Source organism: Nelumbo lutea, chromosome 2 (assembly GCF_056320005.1).
Source record: "Nelumbo lutea isolate HS-2025 chromosome 2, American lotus-T2T, whole genome shotgun sequence".
NCBI classification, from domain to species: domain Eukaryota; kingdom Viridiplantae; phylum Streptophyta; class Magnoliopsida; order Proteales; family Nelumbonaceae; genus Nelumbo; species Nelumbo lutea.
Window position 1 is genome coordinate 14,502,682 of NC_142685.1, and position 14,380 is coordinate 14,517,061.

Consider the following 14,380-nt stretch of genomic DNA (forward strand, 5'->3'; position numbering starts at 1 on the left):
TGGAACAAAGAAACAATTATCACTATGAAGAAAAGCAGAATATATCATGTATAAATGATAGTTACGTGCATCAAGCGTTAATGAAAGGATTTCTCTTTACGTCCGTATGACACTGCCACACTGGCAATAATAAATAAAATACAAATTTTGTGGATGGTGATCATAAAAATGTAGGGATGCATTGCCACCACACCTTCCACAGGTAAAGCATCCATTCGGCACGAGAACGATCCAATCATACTGTTAAGAACATTGATGAGAAAATGTTCCTGTCGAGGCAGCACTAATTCACCAGCAATCAATCAGACATCATCTTCTGCCCCACTAGAGTGATCCATGTCGTCTTGGACCCGAGCACCCTTGTTGTGCCTTACAAGACCATCATCAGTGGTTAACCTTCCTCTCTTTGAACTTGAAATACCCGCCTTGAAGTTCTCATAACCCTGGGACGTGTGTAAGCCAAAAGTAATATAGAATCATATGAACCTCAAGAGATCAATTTTATAGGGGAATAATAAATCAGGCTAAAGTACTAAAAAAGGAAATGATGACAATAGAATGTTCATTGATTAAATGCCTTCTAGAGATTACCCCTGATTCCTGCACTTCAATTACAGCAACTTCCGGTCTACACCTTACAGTCACTCTTGAGGGAATGGGATAATGTTCAATCTCATCACTGGACCTTCCCTCTTTTGCCCTCTTTTTCCTCAAAACAAGCTTTGTGGGAAGAGGCTGCATTAGTTACAGTAGTACGAGTCAAAGTCATTGTCATCTCCTATCTAAAACACATATGACATTTTGCTCAAGCTATTACCAAGTAGCGTGCTGCTTCATCATCAAAAGTCACGAGGTATGTTGTTGGGTCATCTGCATCATCACCCCGGACCTGTTTCCATGGAAAAGAAAGTTCTTAACTTTCAGTTTTAAATGAATAACAAGAGAAAAAATAAACAAGTCATATCTTTGGTACATACATCCCAGTGGTATTCTCTAACCCAAGAATATGAGACATCTTCATTGTCATCATATACATCCTTTCCTAGCTGCAGTCACAATAAAAAAGAATCAGAAAACATTCCACACATAATAAAAGATTCATTTTCTTTTTACAAGTTTAAGATATGAATATAATGAATACCCAGAGGCCAGACAACTTCATTTCTGACTAAAAATGCAGCCCTACCTCATCCGGTGAAGGAACCATATATGCCAAAAACTTTTCAGGCTTTGTTGAATCTGAGCCTCCAGCAATAAAACTCTTCATAATCGCCTGCGGTGAGCATGCAGGATGAGGATGGAAAATAATACAAAATGAATGCCATCACAATATCTGTACTTTTAAGTAGCATCATCATGCAATACAGCAATAAGAATCTATGAACAGGTTTCATGAGTGTAAATCATGTGACATCTTGTTGCAAATTGCAATAACAAGCTTAGATCAATATCATGCAGACACAAATACACTATTAGTTGATGAAGGTATTCTAGCTAGAGCACGCATTTTGGAAGTTCATAAATGGATTGCAGAAAAAATAGAGCTCATGAGTGAATTTCTCTTTTTTGGGATGCAATAAAGATTATCATCAAACTATCCATACTGAAGTGAAACTGATATCACCAAAGACATACTAAAGAAGCCATCATCAAGTGTCTAGGGCATGAAAAAAGAAAAAGAAACAGAAAGGAAAAAGGGCTAACCTGTGATTCATAAGCATCCCGAATAGATCTGTCCAACTTGCTGTAGATTTCAGAATCAGCAGTAGGATCACTATCAAAGGCTGCTGTGACAAACCGATCATCAAGCCTGGTATAGAACCACTACAGTGCAGTTAGCTTCAAGGTCAACAAAGAAATGCCAGGATGAAAAATGCATATAAATCTGAATCAATATGAAATGCAAACCAGTTAACTTTTTAGGCTCAGATTGGAAAGAGTACAAATACAAATATGTACAATGCAAATACATACAAAATATAAGGTTTTACATTCTACATATTTGCATTTGTACTCCTTCCAAACTGAGCCTTAGTTCCAATTAACAGTGACAGTGTCTTTCAAGCAGGCTAGCATAGTTCAGAATATCCTGTATCATTTTGCAGTATTATTCCCTAACATTCAGAAACCAGACCAACCAACCACCCCTTCCCCACACATGGAAGTGAGGTGTGCAACATACAACAACAAGAGGAACTTCATGTACAGGCTTCCTTGACGACATCACTTACTGTTTCGCTGATGTCCACATTCCTAGTTAACCATTCCACTCAATAGAAGTTTTTGGACACTTGAGGTGTTCATAAATTGCAAGGATCTGTTCCAGATCTACACATATTAGAGAGAATGATGGTGTTGAATGTGAGCCAAAGATGGTGAAGATGGTGGTGGCTAGCATTAGAGTTGATGCAGGGAGAGTCAGAAGGTGGAAGCGGGAATGATGGGTGTTGAATGTGAGTCTAGTGGGAAGATTTGTGGGACTGGATTTGGAGGTGGAAAAAGTTGAAGCTTGGGCAAGTCTCAAATGGGGGAGAGACAAGGTTATGGGTGTCAGGAAACTGAATGGATTGAGAAATGGGGAAGCAACGAGGGTCCATTCACCTCAACCAGAGAGGAATCCACAGAGAGGAGAAGAGCCTCAAGGGAAGGAAGAAGATGTACAGGTGCAGGATGAATGCGATGGAGGTCTGACTGGGGAGGTGAGCCTTACACCACTGCAGGTCCATTTACCTCAACCGGAGGTGGAGGATTTGGTTGTCTCAGTGAGGTCTTGTATGGAGGAAGAAGATAGCAGCTCAAGGAATGAAGAAAGTACAGATGAGTCTGAAAAAGAGTCTAGCATTGAACAACACAAAAAAGAGGTAAGTACACACAACATTTATAAAGTGGTAGGTAAGTACGCATAACATTTATAAAGAGGTGGCGTTGGGGGAGCAGTGTGAGACTCAAAGGGTTGGGGAAGAAGAAGAGAAGAGGGCTGAAGACAGGAAGAGAAAAAACCCATTTGAGGCTGAAGGGAGAGATAAACAAAGAAAGTTTATAAAAGTAGGTCGGTGGGGACCGTTATGAGAGTAGGAGAGGGGAAGGGGGATGAAGGTGAGAAACTGGGAGGGGTGTCTAGATGAGGAGAGGAGGCTGAGGAGAGAAGGGGTGTGGTACAAGAAAGCACTGAAACAATCTGAAATGGGGAGGTTCAAATCAGCAATGAAACTAGTGGAGAGGGAGGTGAGCAGGCAATTCCTTGGGTATCTTCTTTTGGGGAGGGGAAGGATTTGCAAGGATTGCTTTCGAGAGCAGTTTGATAAAAAGAGGGAGGAAAAAAACAAAAGGAAAGGAAAGAATAGAAAGGGTTGGGACGAAGAAGGGGTCAAGGAGTTGTTGGATTGAGGGAGAGAAATAGAAGGGCAGTAGTGAGGAATTTAACAAGTATGTGTTGTTATTGGAAACAAAGCTGGAGACTTTTGATGTGGGAATGAAGGAGAATTTTTTTTCTTTTTTTTTTTTTTTTTTTTTTTTTGGGGGGGGGGGGGGGTGTGTGAGGGGGTTGAACACTGGAGAATGGTTGGAGCTAGAAGACAAAGGGCTGTCAAGGGGTTTAGACATTTTATGGGACCCAAGGGTATTCAGAAAGATAGGAGAAAAAGTTGGCAAGTTCTCAGTCTTAGTAGGTTTGAAGAAAGTTAATGGGGACTGATGTTTAGGGTTTGACAAATGTCTATGGGCCGAATATAGGAGAGGAGAGGATTAGAGCTGTAATCAGATAGGATTTAATAAAATCTGAACCCTATCTGATTATTGAAAAGTTGCATCCAAATGCTACCCAAAATCCAATCAGATTTGAAGACCTCGGATTCAAATTCAAATCCTAATGGACTTGGATCAGATTCAAATTTAACCTGACTCCACTTTAATTTTTTAAAAATACAAAGAAAAATTAAAAAGTAAATTACTTTTCAACTTTTATATATAATAAATTAATGTAAATATAACAGTAGTTATATTATATATAAATTCATATATAATATATAAATATATTTTTATAACTTCAAATATAACTATATAAATTTATATATTAAAATCAATAAAAATTATAATACAAACATATTCGGATTTTAACCGGATCAGATGGGGTCAAATCCAAATCCAATTTGATTATTAATTGGATGCAAATTGTAAAATCCAATTCCAATCCGATTACATAAATACACCACCCGAATCCAAGATAATCGAATCGGATTGAAGTTCTGGAAGAGCTGTAAAATCCAATTCAGGTATCATTGATAGGAATAGTGAGGGTTGAAGTTCTAGAAGAGCTGGAAGGGGTCAGGCAAGTGTGGGACGGTCCATGGTGCATACAAGGAGTCTGAGAACAAGTGGAGAATAAGTCAAAGAATATTGAAATGCTTGTGGCCGCATTTGGGATCCTACTGCCTATCTGGGTTTTGGTGGTCCCAAAGTTTGATCAAGTTAATTGGTCAGATTTGGGGGAGAATTTCTGGAATGTTCTTGAAATCCAAGCTTGTAGTTTTGAGCAGTTCTTTATGATCTAGCCTGAATCTGAATTGTATCGATGGGGTGTCACCCGACGCTTCGTATGCTCCTTCGTTTGCACCGTTTGCTGCTTCACGCCCTTGAATTCTTATTCACGAATGAGGGAAAGCCAACAGAAAGATTTGATTCTGACTTCGTAGAGCCGGTGCTGCTGCTGCCTGCGCGTAGGGCCGTCCCCCACTCCCATCCCGGGGCACTAAGGGGCTTTGAGACTGAAGCTGCGAGGGCTCGCTGCGAGGTCGGGTGACCGAGTGGAGCACCCTGAAGTGGCTTTTGTTTTAATGCTCCACCGCTTGTGCAGGCCCCCGTCAATTCCTTTGAGTTTCGGAATCTATACTCTCTTCAAATAAAGATCCTTCTAAAGTACATGTCCAGAAAAAGAACTATGGCCATCCCTGGGAGAGATGAGCCACCAATTCATAAAAGTTTAGATGTTCCAGAATATCTGTGAATAATTTTTCAGGATAAGTAATTACTATTCCATGCCTATGTCTTCTCACAATATTTGTAATTTTACTTATATGCATGGCATAGATAAGTGTACCCAAAAGTACAGGTATATACATGCAAAACTATCATCATCATCATCATCATCCAAGCCTTATCCCAACCATATGGAGTCAGCTACATGAATCCATACATGCAAAACTATGGTCCATAAAAATAAACATCAGGTGGAACAGAATCTTACCGCTCAAAATCAGGTAACAGTGGCAAAATCTCAACAGGTTGCAAATTAGGATTAGTTGCATGAACTGGGGGCAACTTGCATGCCTCAAACGATGTTTCAATAGCCTGAATTTGTTTTTCTCTGGGGGAAAAAATAGTTTGCTTTTAAGGGGAAAAGAAGAGACATTTGAATATGGTGATGATATGTAAATTTGTTAATGTATACAAATTGAAATCAATTTGTACCTATTGTTAAGGTTTGCCAAAAGATTGATGCCTCCTCTTGTTTCTCGCAACTCTTTGGCTTGCTTCTCAGTCAATGACTGCAATTAATGATACATCAATTACTACATTTTACCGTTGAGAAAGAGGAATGTACCACTTGTAAGCCTAAGCAGGTAAGACATACCTGTTTTGCTGCATCCATACTAAGAGGAGAAATATATTGTGTCTTAACTAGCCAGGCAACACCTTTATCTGTAGGTCGCTCTTTCCTTCTAATGCCTTCTTGTTTAACAGGTGTTACTGACTCACTATCACGCAATAACTCTTCATCTTCTGGAGCAAGTCGTGGTCTTACACTGGGAGGACTAGTACAATATAACAGTTGATATCAGAATGGTTGTAGGTACAGAAATTGTTGATATCCTCAACAAGAGTTATGTAGAGACATACTTGTACACATTGAGGTCAAGCAGATCAAGCGGTATACCGAGATCTGGCTCCACAAAAAGTTTGGGCTTGTGCATCTTCTCCAATGATGTAATGGCATATTTAGTGTACCTATAATGTGGAAAAAATATGTTATAAGTAATAGCATATGGACATAAATGCTTTCAAGTTTTAAATTAGAAGAAAAAAGTAAATAAGAAAGTCAAATACTACAACCACTGTTTCTAAGAACAAAAAACTCTAGGCCCCATTTGGTTTGCAGGAATAGGGATCTGGAATCAGAACCGGATAGGGCTACAGATTCCATTTGTTTGGTTGGGCAGAACCGGAATCCCATTCCCTTTCCTGCTGGAACGGCATTCCCCCATTTGAGGGAATGGCCACTCCCTGCCCCTCCTTTGGGAATGAAATAGACCATTCTGATTCCAATTCCAACTGCGAACCAAATGGACCCCTAGTTTAGAACCATGGACAAAATTACCACATCCAATCTCCCATGATATCAAAAAAAGAAATTGTTTGTACACCAGATATTGAATTATAGCAGGCAGAAATACTATTTTACTACCAATACATATTAGCAATATTTTTCCAGGGAAAGAGACAGATGTAAAGCCTACCTAGAGATTCAAAAGACCTTGTTCAAGCATGAATACATAAAAGGCACAAATCAAAATAAATTGAGGCATAGAAATCAGCATGCTGTGCCGATTACTCTATTGCTTCTTTACTTCCTCAATGCATTTTGCAATTAAGAATTTGATGTAGACAGGATTGAAAAGGTAAACAACAATCAAGAATGGAAAGAGATAGCTAATAAAAGCAAATATACAACCAGAATGGAATTGCTTCCAGTGCAAGCAAAGAAAAAATAATGATTGGGGTAACAATGGCAGAAGTCATTTCAAAAATTTGAACCAACCCAGTCATTCTACTGGGTAAAACTGGGAACAGCACATTGTGCCAAGTCCTTTGATGCAATTGAAGACCCCATGCCCCAACAAGTTAAAGCTAAACTTTGATGGGAGCTCTATAGGAAACCTGGGTATGGCAGGCATTGATGGTGTGATCAAATATTCCTCAAGCAAAGTGTTAGCCTTGTACTCAGGACCTTTAGGGGAAGGAGATTCCTTAAAAGCTGAATTTTAGCCCTGCTGCAAGGGCTAAAGATTGCCAAGCAAGCTGATCTTAAGAACTTGGAGATAGAAGGGGACGCAAAAACAGTGATATCTTGGACCAATTCAAGCAGTAATGTTCCTTGGAACTACAGATATCCATTAAGGGAGATAGTAAGCATAGCAAGGGAACTTAATGCCTCATTCACATGGGTCAGGAGAACTGCAAATGGAATGGCTGACTCTCTAGCTAAACAGGGAGTTCAAAGGCAACAGATTTTTTGGGTTTTATTGTAACATTTTCTGTTGAAATGTCTGCATTCTTTCTGATGTAACTCTATCGTAACTCTATTTTAATTATATTAATTGAATAAAATTCTCACTTTGCTGATAAAAAAAAACAGCACATTGTGCCAAGCCAATTTAGTTTATAAGTTGCCTGTGCAAAAGAACCAATCAAGACTGCTCTGTGGCAGTACTTTTTTCATTTTTTATAAATAACAGCTTTAAGAGTTTTTTTTTTTATCAGCAACAGATCAAAGAGATTTTATTGATGAATAAAGAGATCTTTTTGAGTATATGTATTATATGTGTTGAATAACTTGGTTTATTTTAAGTTTAGTGCTGCAAGGGCACCTTCATAATTTCCCTTTTCTTTTTTTCTGTATGGTCGCACTAGTATAAATACTATATAAACTGGCACCGCCAGTTGACTTTTTGCCTCTCTCAATTCTGTTTCTCTTTTCTCTTCTCTCTTCTCCTTCTTCTCTCTATTCTGGAATCATACCATCTCAGCACCAAGAAAACATGGTATCAGATTGGCAGATCCAATCTTAGGACCAGGGCAGTGCTTCTTTCCTTTTTTGTCTATTGGTGATCGAACCAAAGAACAAGATCTCTTGTGGACGTGTAAGGAAGCTCACTGCAAGATGGTTCTTTTCTCTTGGTCGTGAGCGCAGAAGTTATCAGGAGGGAGAAAAATCGAATGCTGTGAGTTTTCTTTATTTTTCTTCCTCAGTTTTGTGGATCGAACTGATCCTTTTGTACCCAGATGAGTGGGTTATGTGGGTCTAATGACCTGCGTCTGGTGTGAGAGTGTCTTCTCTCAATGTATGTGGATCGAGTGATCCTTCTTATGCCCTGAAAGGTGTTATTTCTTCAAGACTGCAGATCTGTAACTGCTGTGACAGCAGTTTATTTCCTTCTTCTATTCATATTGAACCTAAGTTACTGTGTGAAAGCTGATTTATTGCTAGAGGGAATGGTCAGACCTGTTTCTGTGATATACCTTACACATCTGAAATGGTGTGTGATCAGTCTAAAATGGTTCAGTAGGACAGAAATCTAAGAACAGTAATGGTGTTTGACCAGCTTTGATTTCTTTGTGTGAGAACAAGCTTTCTTGTGTCCAGAAGTGTGGATGAACTGAGACTGCAACCTGTTTTTTGACTATACTGTGAATCTGAACTGAACTGAAAACTTGTTCTCTAGCTGGATTGTGATTGAACAGATTCAGCTTCTCTGTCTTCTGAAGATTTTGGTATGTTTGGTGTTACCTCTAGTCAGAGTGGGATGAGCGGAGGTTTTGACATGAGTTCATGGCTGTGATTCCCTTTGATGGCCTCAATTACCTAGAATGGTCAAGGGGAATCAAGCTCTACATAACTGCAAGGGGAAAAGTGGGGTATATCAATGGAAAAATCAGAGAACCCCAGTGTAGTGGTGTGGAACATGATAGGTGGGACCAGGAAAACAGCATGGTGATGTCATGGTTGTTATTGTCTATGCTACCACAAGTGAGAACGACCTTCATGTGGGCAGAAACAGCTCATGAGATATGGGAACAGGCACAGTCTACATACTCTGAACAACGGCATCATGCTAAAATATATCAGTATCAGACCTGACTTCTGTTTGGAAGGAACTAGATCACTATCAGAATATAGAATGGAAATGTGATGCAGATGCCAAAGCATACAATTCTCTGGTTTCCCAGCAACGAGTGTTTGCCTTTCTCTTAGGGCTGAATCCCACATATGAATCTATTAGGGTTCAGATATTGGGGGGTAAAGGCCTCCCATCAGTACAAGAAGTATATGCTCTAGTACAGTCAGAAGAGAGCAAACGGAATGTGATGAATAATCCTGAGGGAAAGCATGTTGCTATAGCAGCTAAAGGGAGTGTTGCTACGGTGGTGGAAATTCCTTCAAGAAGAGTGACTTCTAGAAGAAAGTTGATGACAAAGATAAGCTATGGTGTACACACTGTCAGAAGTCTAGGCATACTCGGGAGACATGTTAGGAGCTTCATGGGAAGCCAAAGTGGGCTTAGGAGATGAGTAAAAAGTCGGATCAAAATAAGAAGCCAGGAAGCAAGATCAGAGGAAGTTTAATGCAACAAATTTAGCCTCTCAAGAGCCTCAATCATCTACCACTATTATGAGTTCTTCCGGGACTGATCCGAGGGAAGACATCATTAATTCTTTTCATGACCATTTGGAGTTGTATGGGAAGGCAATCCGCCAGATGGATAATCCTTCTCCACCCTCGACTTCCTTTGCATTTACATCAGGTAACGGTAATTCTGCCACAGCCTTCCATGTGTCCTCCCATCCCTCAGACTCCCCTTGGATAATAAATTCTGGAGCCTCGAACCATATGACAGGTAAGTCCAATTGTTTTCAATCTTATCATCTATTATCTGGTCAGGACAAGGTGAGACTTGCTGATGGTTCTTTCTCCACCATAGCTGGTCAAGGAACCACCTCCCTTCCTCTTGGACTCACCCTCTCTGATGTTCTACATGTTCCTAAACTGCCCATAAATTTGTTCTCTATCAGTAATATAGCAAATTCGTTGAACTGCTCAGTAACCTTTTTTCCTTCCTCTTGTATGATACAGGATTTGGGCTCGGGGAAGACGATTGGTAGAGGTCGTATCGTAGATGGTCTTTACATGTTGGAGAATAAAGCTTGTGTTGCGGCTATTAAGTCTAAGAGTCTGTCTAATAAGAGTCAAGTCCTTTTATGGTACAGTCGTTTGGGTCATTTATCTTTTGAGTCATTAAAAGTTTTGTTACCATATTTATTTAAATCAGTGTCAGTGTCGGATTTCACATGTCAAACTTGTCAGTTGAGCAAACATTGTAGAAATCACTTTACTTCAAGAAATAATAAATCTGATTTTCCTTTCCATATTGTTTATTCTGTTGTCTGGGGCCCTGTTACTTTAACATCCGAGTCTGGCTATAAATATTTCATTACACTTATTGATGACTACTCCCGATATACATGGGTGTACCCTATGCGGTCAAGAGATGAAGTACCAAAAATCATTAAAGATTTCCAATGCTTGATATTCACTCATTATCAAACGGAAATCCAAATTTTCCAATCAGACAATGCCAAAGAATATTTCCATAGTGATCTCACAAAGTTTTTTGCTTCATGCGGAACCATACACCGTAGCTCTTGCTCTAGAACCCCCCAGCAAAATGGTGTTTGCTGAAAGAAAGAATCGTCATCTCCTTGAAGTTGCTCACGGGTTACTTATACACACGAATGTTCCTAAACGTTTCTCGTTAGATGTTGTCTGTTGCCTATCTCATCAATCGTATGCCATCTCACTTGTTAGGGTACAAGGCCCCCCATTAGCTTCTTTTTCCGAGGCTCCCCTCTTCTCTATTCCTATCTGTGTGCTTGGTTGTCGTTGTTTTGTCTAGGACCTTTCTCCTACTCATGGAAAACTTGATCCTCGTACCATTCCTTGTGTCTTCTTGGGTTATCATTCTTCCCAAAAGGACTATCAATGCTTTGACCTCGTTTCCAAGAAGTACTATGTCTCTATGGATGTGTCTTTCTTTGAAAGTGATCATTTTTTCCCGGTTCCTACAAATCTGTCCTACAATCAATGTAAATCATATCTCCCTAGTATTTACTTCCTATTTTAGTTATACAGTTTGTAACATCATATCTCCCTAGTATTTACTTCCTATTTTAATTATACAGTCTGTAACACTCCCCCTCAAGCTGGAGCATAGATATTAGTCATGCCCAGCTTGTTACAAAGATAATCAACCCTAACTCCATTAAGAGCCTTCGTGAAGATATCTCCCATTTGTTCTCCTATTTTCACATAACCTGTGGAAATCAAACCTTGCTGAATCTTTTCACGAACGAAATGGCAATCAATCTCGATATGCTTAGTTCGTTCATGAAAAACAGGATTAGATGCAACGTGAAGAGCAGCTTGGTTATCACACCACAACTTGGCTGGTACTGAAGTTTTAAGACCTACTTCAGTCAGAAGCTGATATATCAACATTATTTCACACACAGACATGGCCATAGCTCTATATTCCGATTCTGCACTCGAACGTGAGACAACATTCTGCTTCTTGCTTTTCCATGAAACTAGATTCCCTCCAACAAATACACAATAGCATGAAGTAGACCTTCGATTTTCCTTGGATCCTGCTCAGTCAGCATCTGAAAAACATTCAATTCTAGTATGACCATGATTGCCATACAAAATTCCTCGCCCAGGTGCTCCTTTTAAGTAGCACAAAATTTGTTCTGCAGTTGTCCAGTGATTAACTGTTGGAGAGGACATGTACTGACTCACCACACTAACTGAATACGCAATATCTGGACGAGTTACAGTAAGATAATTCAACTTTCCAACCAATCTTCTATATCTCTCAGGATCTTCAAATAATTCACCATCTTTTGTGAGTTGTAAGTTAGGAATCATTGGCATGCTACATGGCTTAGCTCCCAACTTTCCCGTCTCAGACAACAAATCAAGTACATATTTCCTTTGAGATAAGAATATTCCCTTCTTGCTTCTTGTTACCTCAACACCCAAGAAGTATTTCAACATTCCCAAATCTTTGGTATGAAACTGAGTGTGGAGAAAGGATTTAAGGGATGAAATCCCTGACAAAAGTAAGTTTAGCAACAGGAGAAAAGGTATCAGAATAATCCACTCCATAAGTCTGAGCATATCCTTTAGCAACAAGACAGGCTTTCAATCGGGCAATGGACCCATCAGGATTAACTTTAACTGTAAACACCCATTTACACCCAATAGCCTTCTTATTTGCAGGTAAATTTACCAAGGTCCAAGTACCATTGTCCTCTAAAGCATTCATCTCCTCAATCATAGCATTACGCCATCCAGGGTGAGAAAGGGCTTCTTTAACAGTCTTAGGAACAGAAATAGAATCAAGAAATGCAATAAAAGAACAAGAAGATGATGACAAATGATTATAAGACACAAATGAAGATACTGGATAAGTACACTTACGCTTACCTTTACGAAGAGCAATAGGAAGATCATCATTAGAGACTGGTTCTGATGACGAAGGAACAGGATCAGTTGAGACTGGATCTGCCGACGAAGGAGCTGGTGCAGAACATGGATCCAGAGGGGTTGGTCGTAGAGAATAAACCTGTACTGTAGGTGGCTTAGGCCTGGCAGGAGCAGATTCAATAGGATGTGAACCAGATGATGTGACAGTATAGATTAACAAATCATCATCCTCCCCCTGACTTGAATGAGGAGTAGATGGAAAGAAAGGTGTATCTTCTAGGAAATTAACATCACCTAACACAAGATATCTGTGAAGAGTAAGACAATAACATCTATACCCTTTTTGAACACGAGAATACCCAAGAAAAACACACTTCAAAGATTTTGGATCTAGTTTGGTAACCTGAGGACGAACATCCCGAACAAGGCATGTACACCCAAATACCCTAGGCTCAATAGGAAACAGTGTTTTATTTGGAAACAGAACATGATAAGGAGTCTTACCCTGAAGGACAAATGAAGGCATACGGTTAATCAAAAAACATGTTGTGGAAACTGCATCAACCCAAAAAGGTTTAGGAACCTTCATTTGAAATAACAAAGCTCTTGTAGTTTCAAGGTGTCTATTTTTCCGTTCAGCAACCCCATTTTGAGATGTTGTATCTACACAAGAAATTTGATGAAGAATGCCATGCTAAAGCATGTAAGTTTGAAAGGATTCTGACAAATACTCCTTAGCATTATCACTTCTCAATTTGTATAGAAACATTAAATTGAGTTTTAACTTCAGCACAGAAAGCAGAAAAATGAGAAAACACCTCAAAACAATTTTTCATTAAATATAACCATGTCATACGAGAGTAACCATCAACAAAAGTAGCAAAATACTTAAACCCAGTTTTGGACTCAACTGGACACGAACCCCAAACATCTGAATGGACTAATTCAAAAGGAGCATTAGCTCGTTTATTGACTCTAGGACTCGAACTAAGACGATAGTGTTTAGCAAACTGACAAGATTCACAATTTAATGACGACAAATTCTGAAATTGAAGACAAATTCGCTTTAACACATGGAGAGAGGGGTGACCCAACCGACAATGTGCTTCAAAAGGGGTTACAACTCCAAAACAGGCTATGGATCTTGGAACTTGTGTATCAAGGATGTAGAGACCTCCAGACTCATGTCCCTTACCAATAATCTTCTTCGTCATAAGATCCTGAAATAAACAATAATCAGGAAAAAATGAGACACAACAATTAAGGGTACGAGTGAGTTTGCTAATAGAAATTAAATTAAATGATAACTGAGGTAAACTAAGAACATATGACAAAGGAAGTGATGGTGTTGGACTAATTGTGCTAGACCCAATAACACAAGATGTTGACCCATCTGCTAAAGTAACAGGAGAGGTAGATTTATGTGACTGAAAGGTAGAAAACAGACTTGAATTACCTGTCGCATGATCTGTAGCTCCAGAATCAATGACCCATTTTGAAGAGGAGGAAACAAGACATGTATTGGGTTTACCTGACTCGACGATGGCAGTAACAGGAGTAGATTGAGGTTTCAATGATTCTTGGTACTGAGCAAATTTGGCATATTCATCTGCAGATATCATAACAGACTTCTCAGAAGTATCCGTGGTGGATGTAATATGGGCTGACTAAGTTTTCTTATTTTGCAACTTCCTGCAATCCCGCTTCATATGTCCTAGCTTATGACAGTAATGACACACTCTCTCTCCTAACTCCTGTCCACGAGTATTAGTATTCCTGTCATAGTTACTTGACGTACCACTACCACTCCTGTATTGTTGTCTCCCTAATTCAGATGTATTATTGCGGCTAACAAGGGCACTACTAGGTTGAACAGGTGGAGAACATTTTGTACAAAGGACCCTACTGAAAGCATCTTGTAGAGAAGAGATCTCTGAACTGGAAAGAATCTGAGATTTAGTAGTCTCAAATTCAGAAGGTAGGCCAGCTAAAAAACTCATAACAGCCATCTTTTCTCGCTGAGCTTGTTGAACAGTCACATCAGTACTAAACGGAAGCAAC

The 14,380-nt window shown here is 39.4% G+C and overlaps 1 protein-coding gene across 3 annotated transcripts in view; it reads right to left on the reverse strand.

The window, feature by feature from the left end:
* ELF7 (hydroxyproline-rich glycoprotein family protein) overlaps positions 1 to 14,380 on the reverse strand; it is a 50,248-nt gene continuing 35,868 nt past the window's right edge. For all 3 annotated transcript variants that reach the window (XM_088970515.1, XM_088970514.1, XM_088970516.1), the window contains 10 exons: positions 5,896 to 6,003; positions 5,630 to 5,810; positions 5,467 to 5,543; positions 5,243 to 5,362; positions 1,705 to 1,810; positions 1,187 to 1,273; positions 978 to 1,046; positions 818 to 889; positions 592 to 735; positions 1 to 443 (listed from right to left, as the gene is read on the reverse strand). In XM_088970515.1, coding sequence (XP_088826641.1) covers positions 303 to 443; positions 592 to 735; positions 818 to 889; positions 978 to 1,046; positions 1,187 to 1,273; positions 1,705 to 1,810; positions 5,243 to 5,362; positions 5,467 to 5,543; positions 5,630 to 5,810; positions 5,896 to 6,003 — 1,105 coding nt within the window. In that variant the 3' untranslated portion in view covers positions 1 to 302. The remainder of the gene's footprint in view (positions 444 to 591; positions 736 to 817; positions 890 to 977; positions 1,047 to 1,186; positions 1,274 to 1,704; positions 1,811 to 5,242; positions 5,363 to 5,466; positions 5,544 to 5,629; positions 5,811 to 5,895; positions 6,004 to 14,380) is intronic.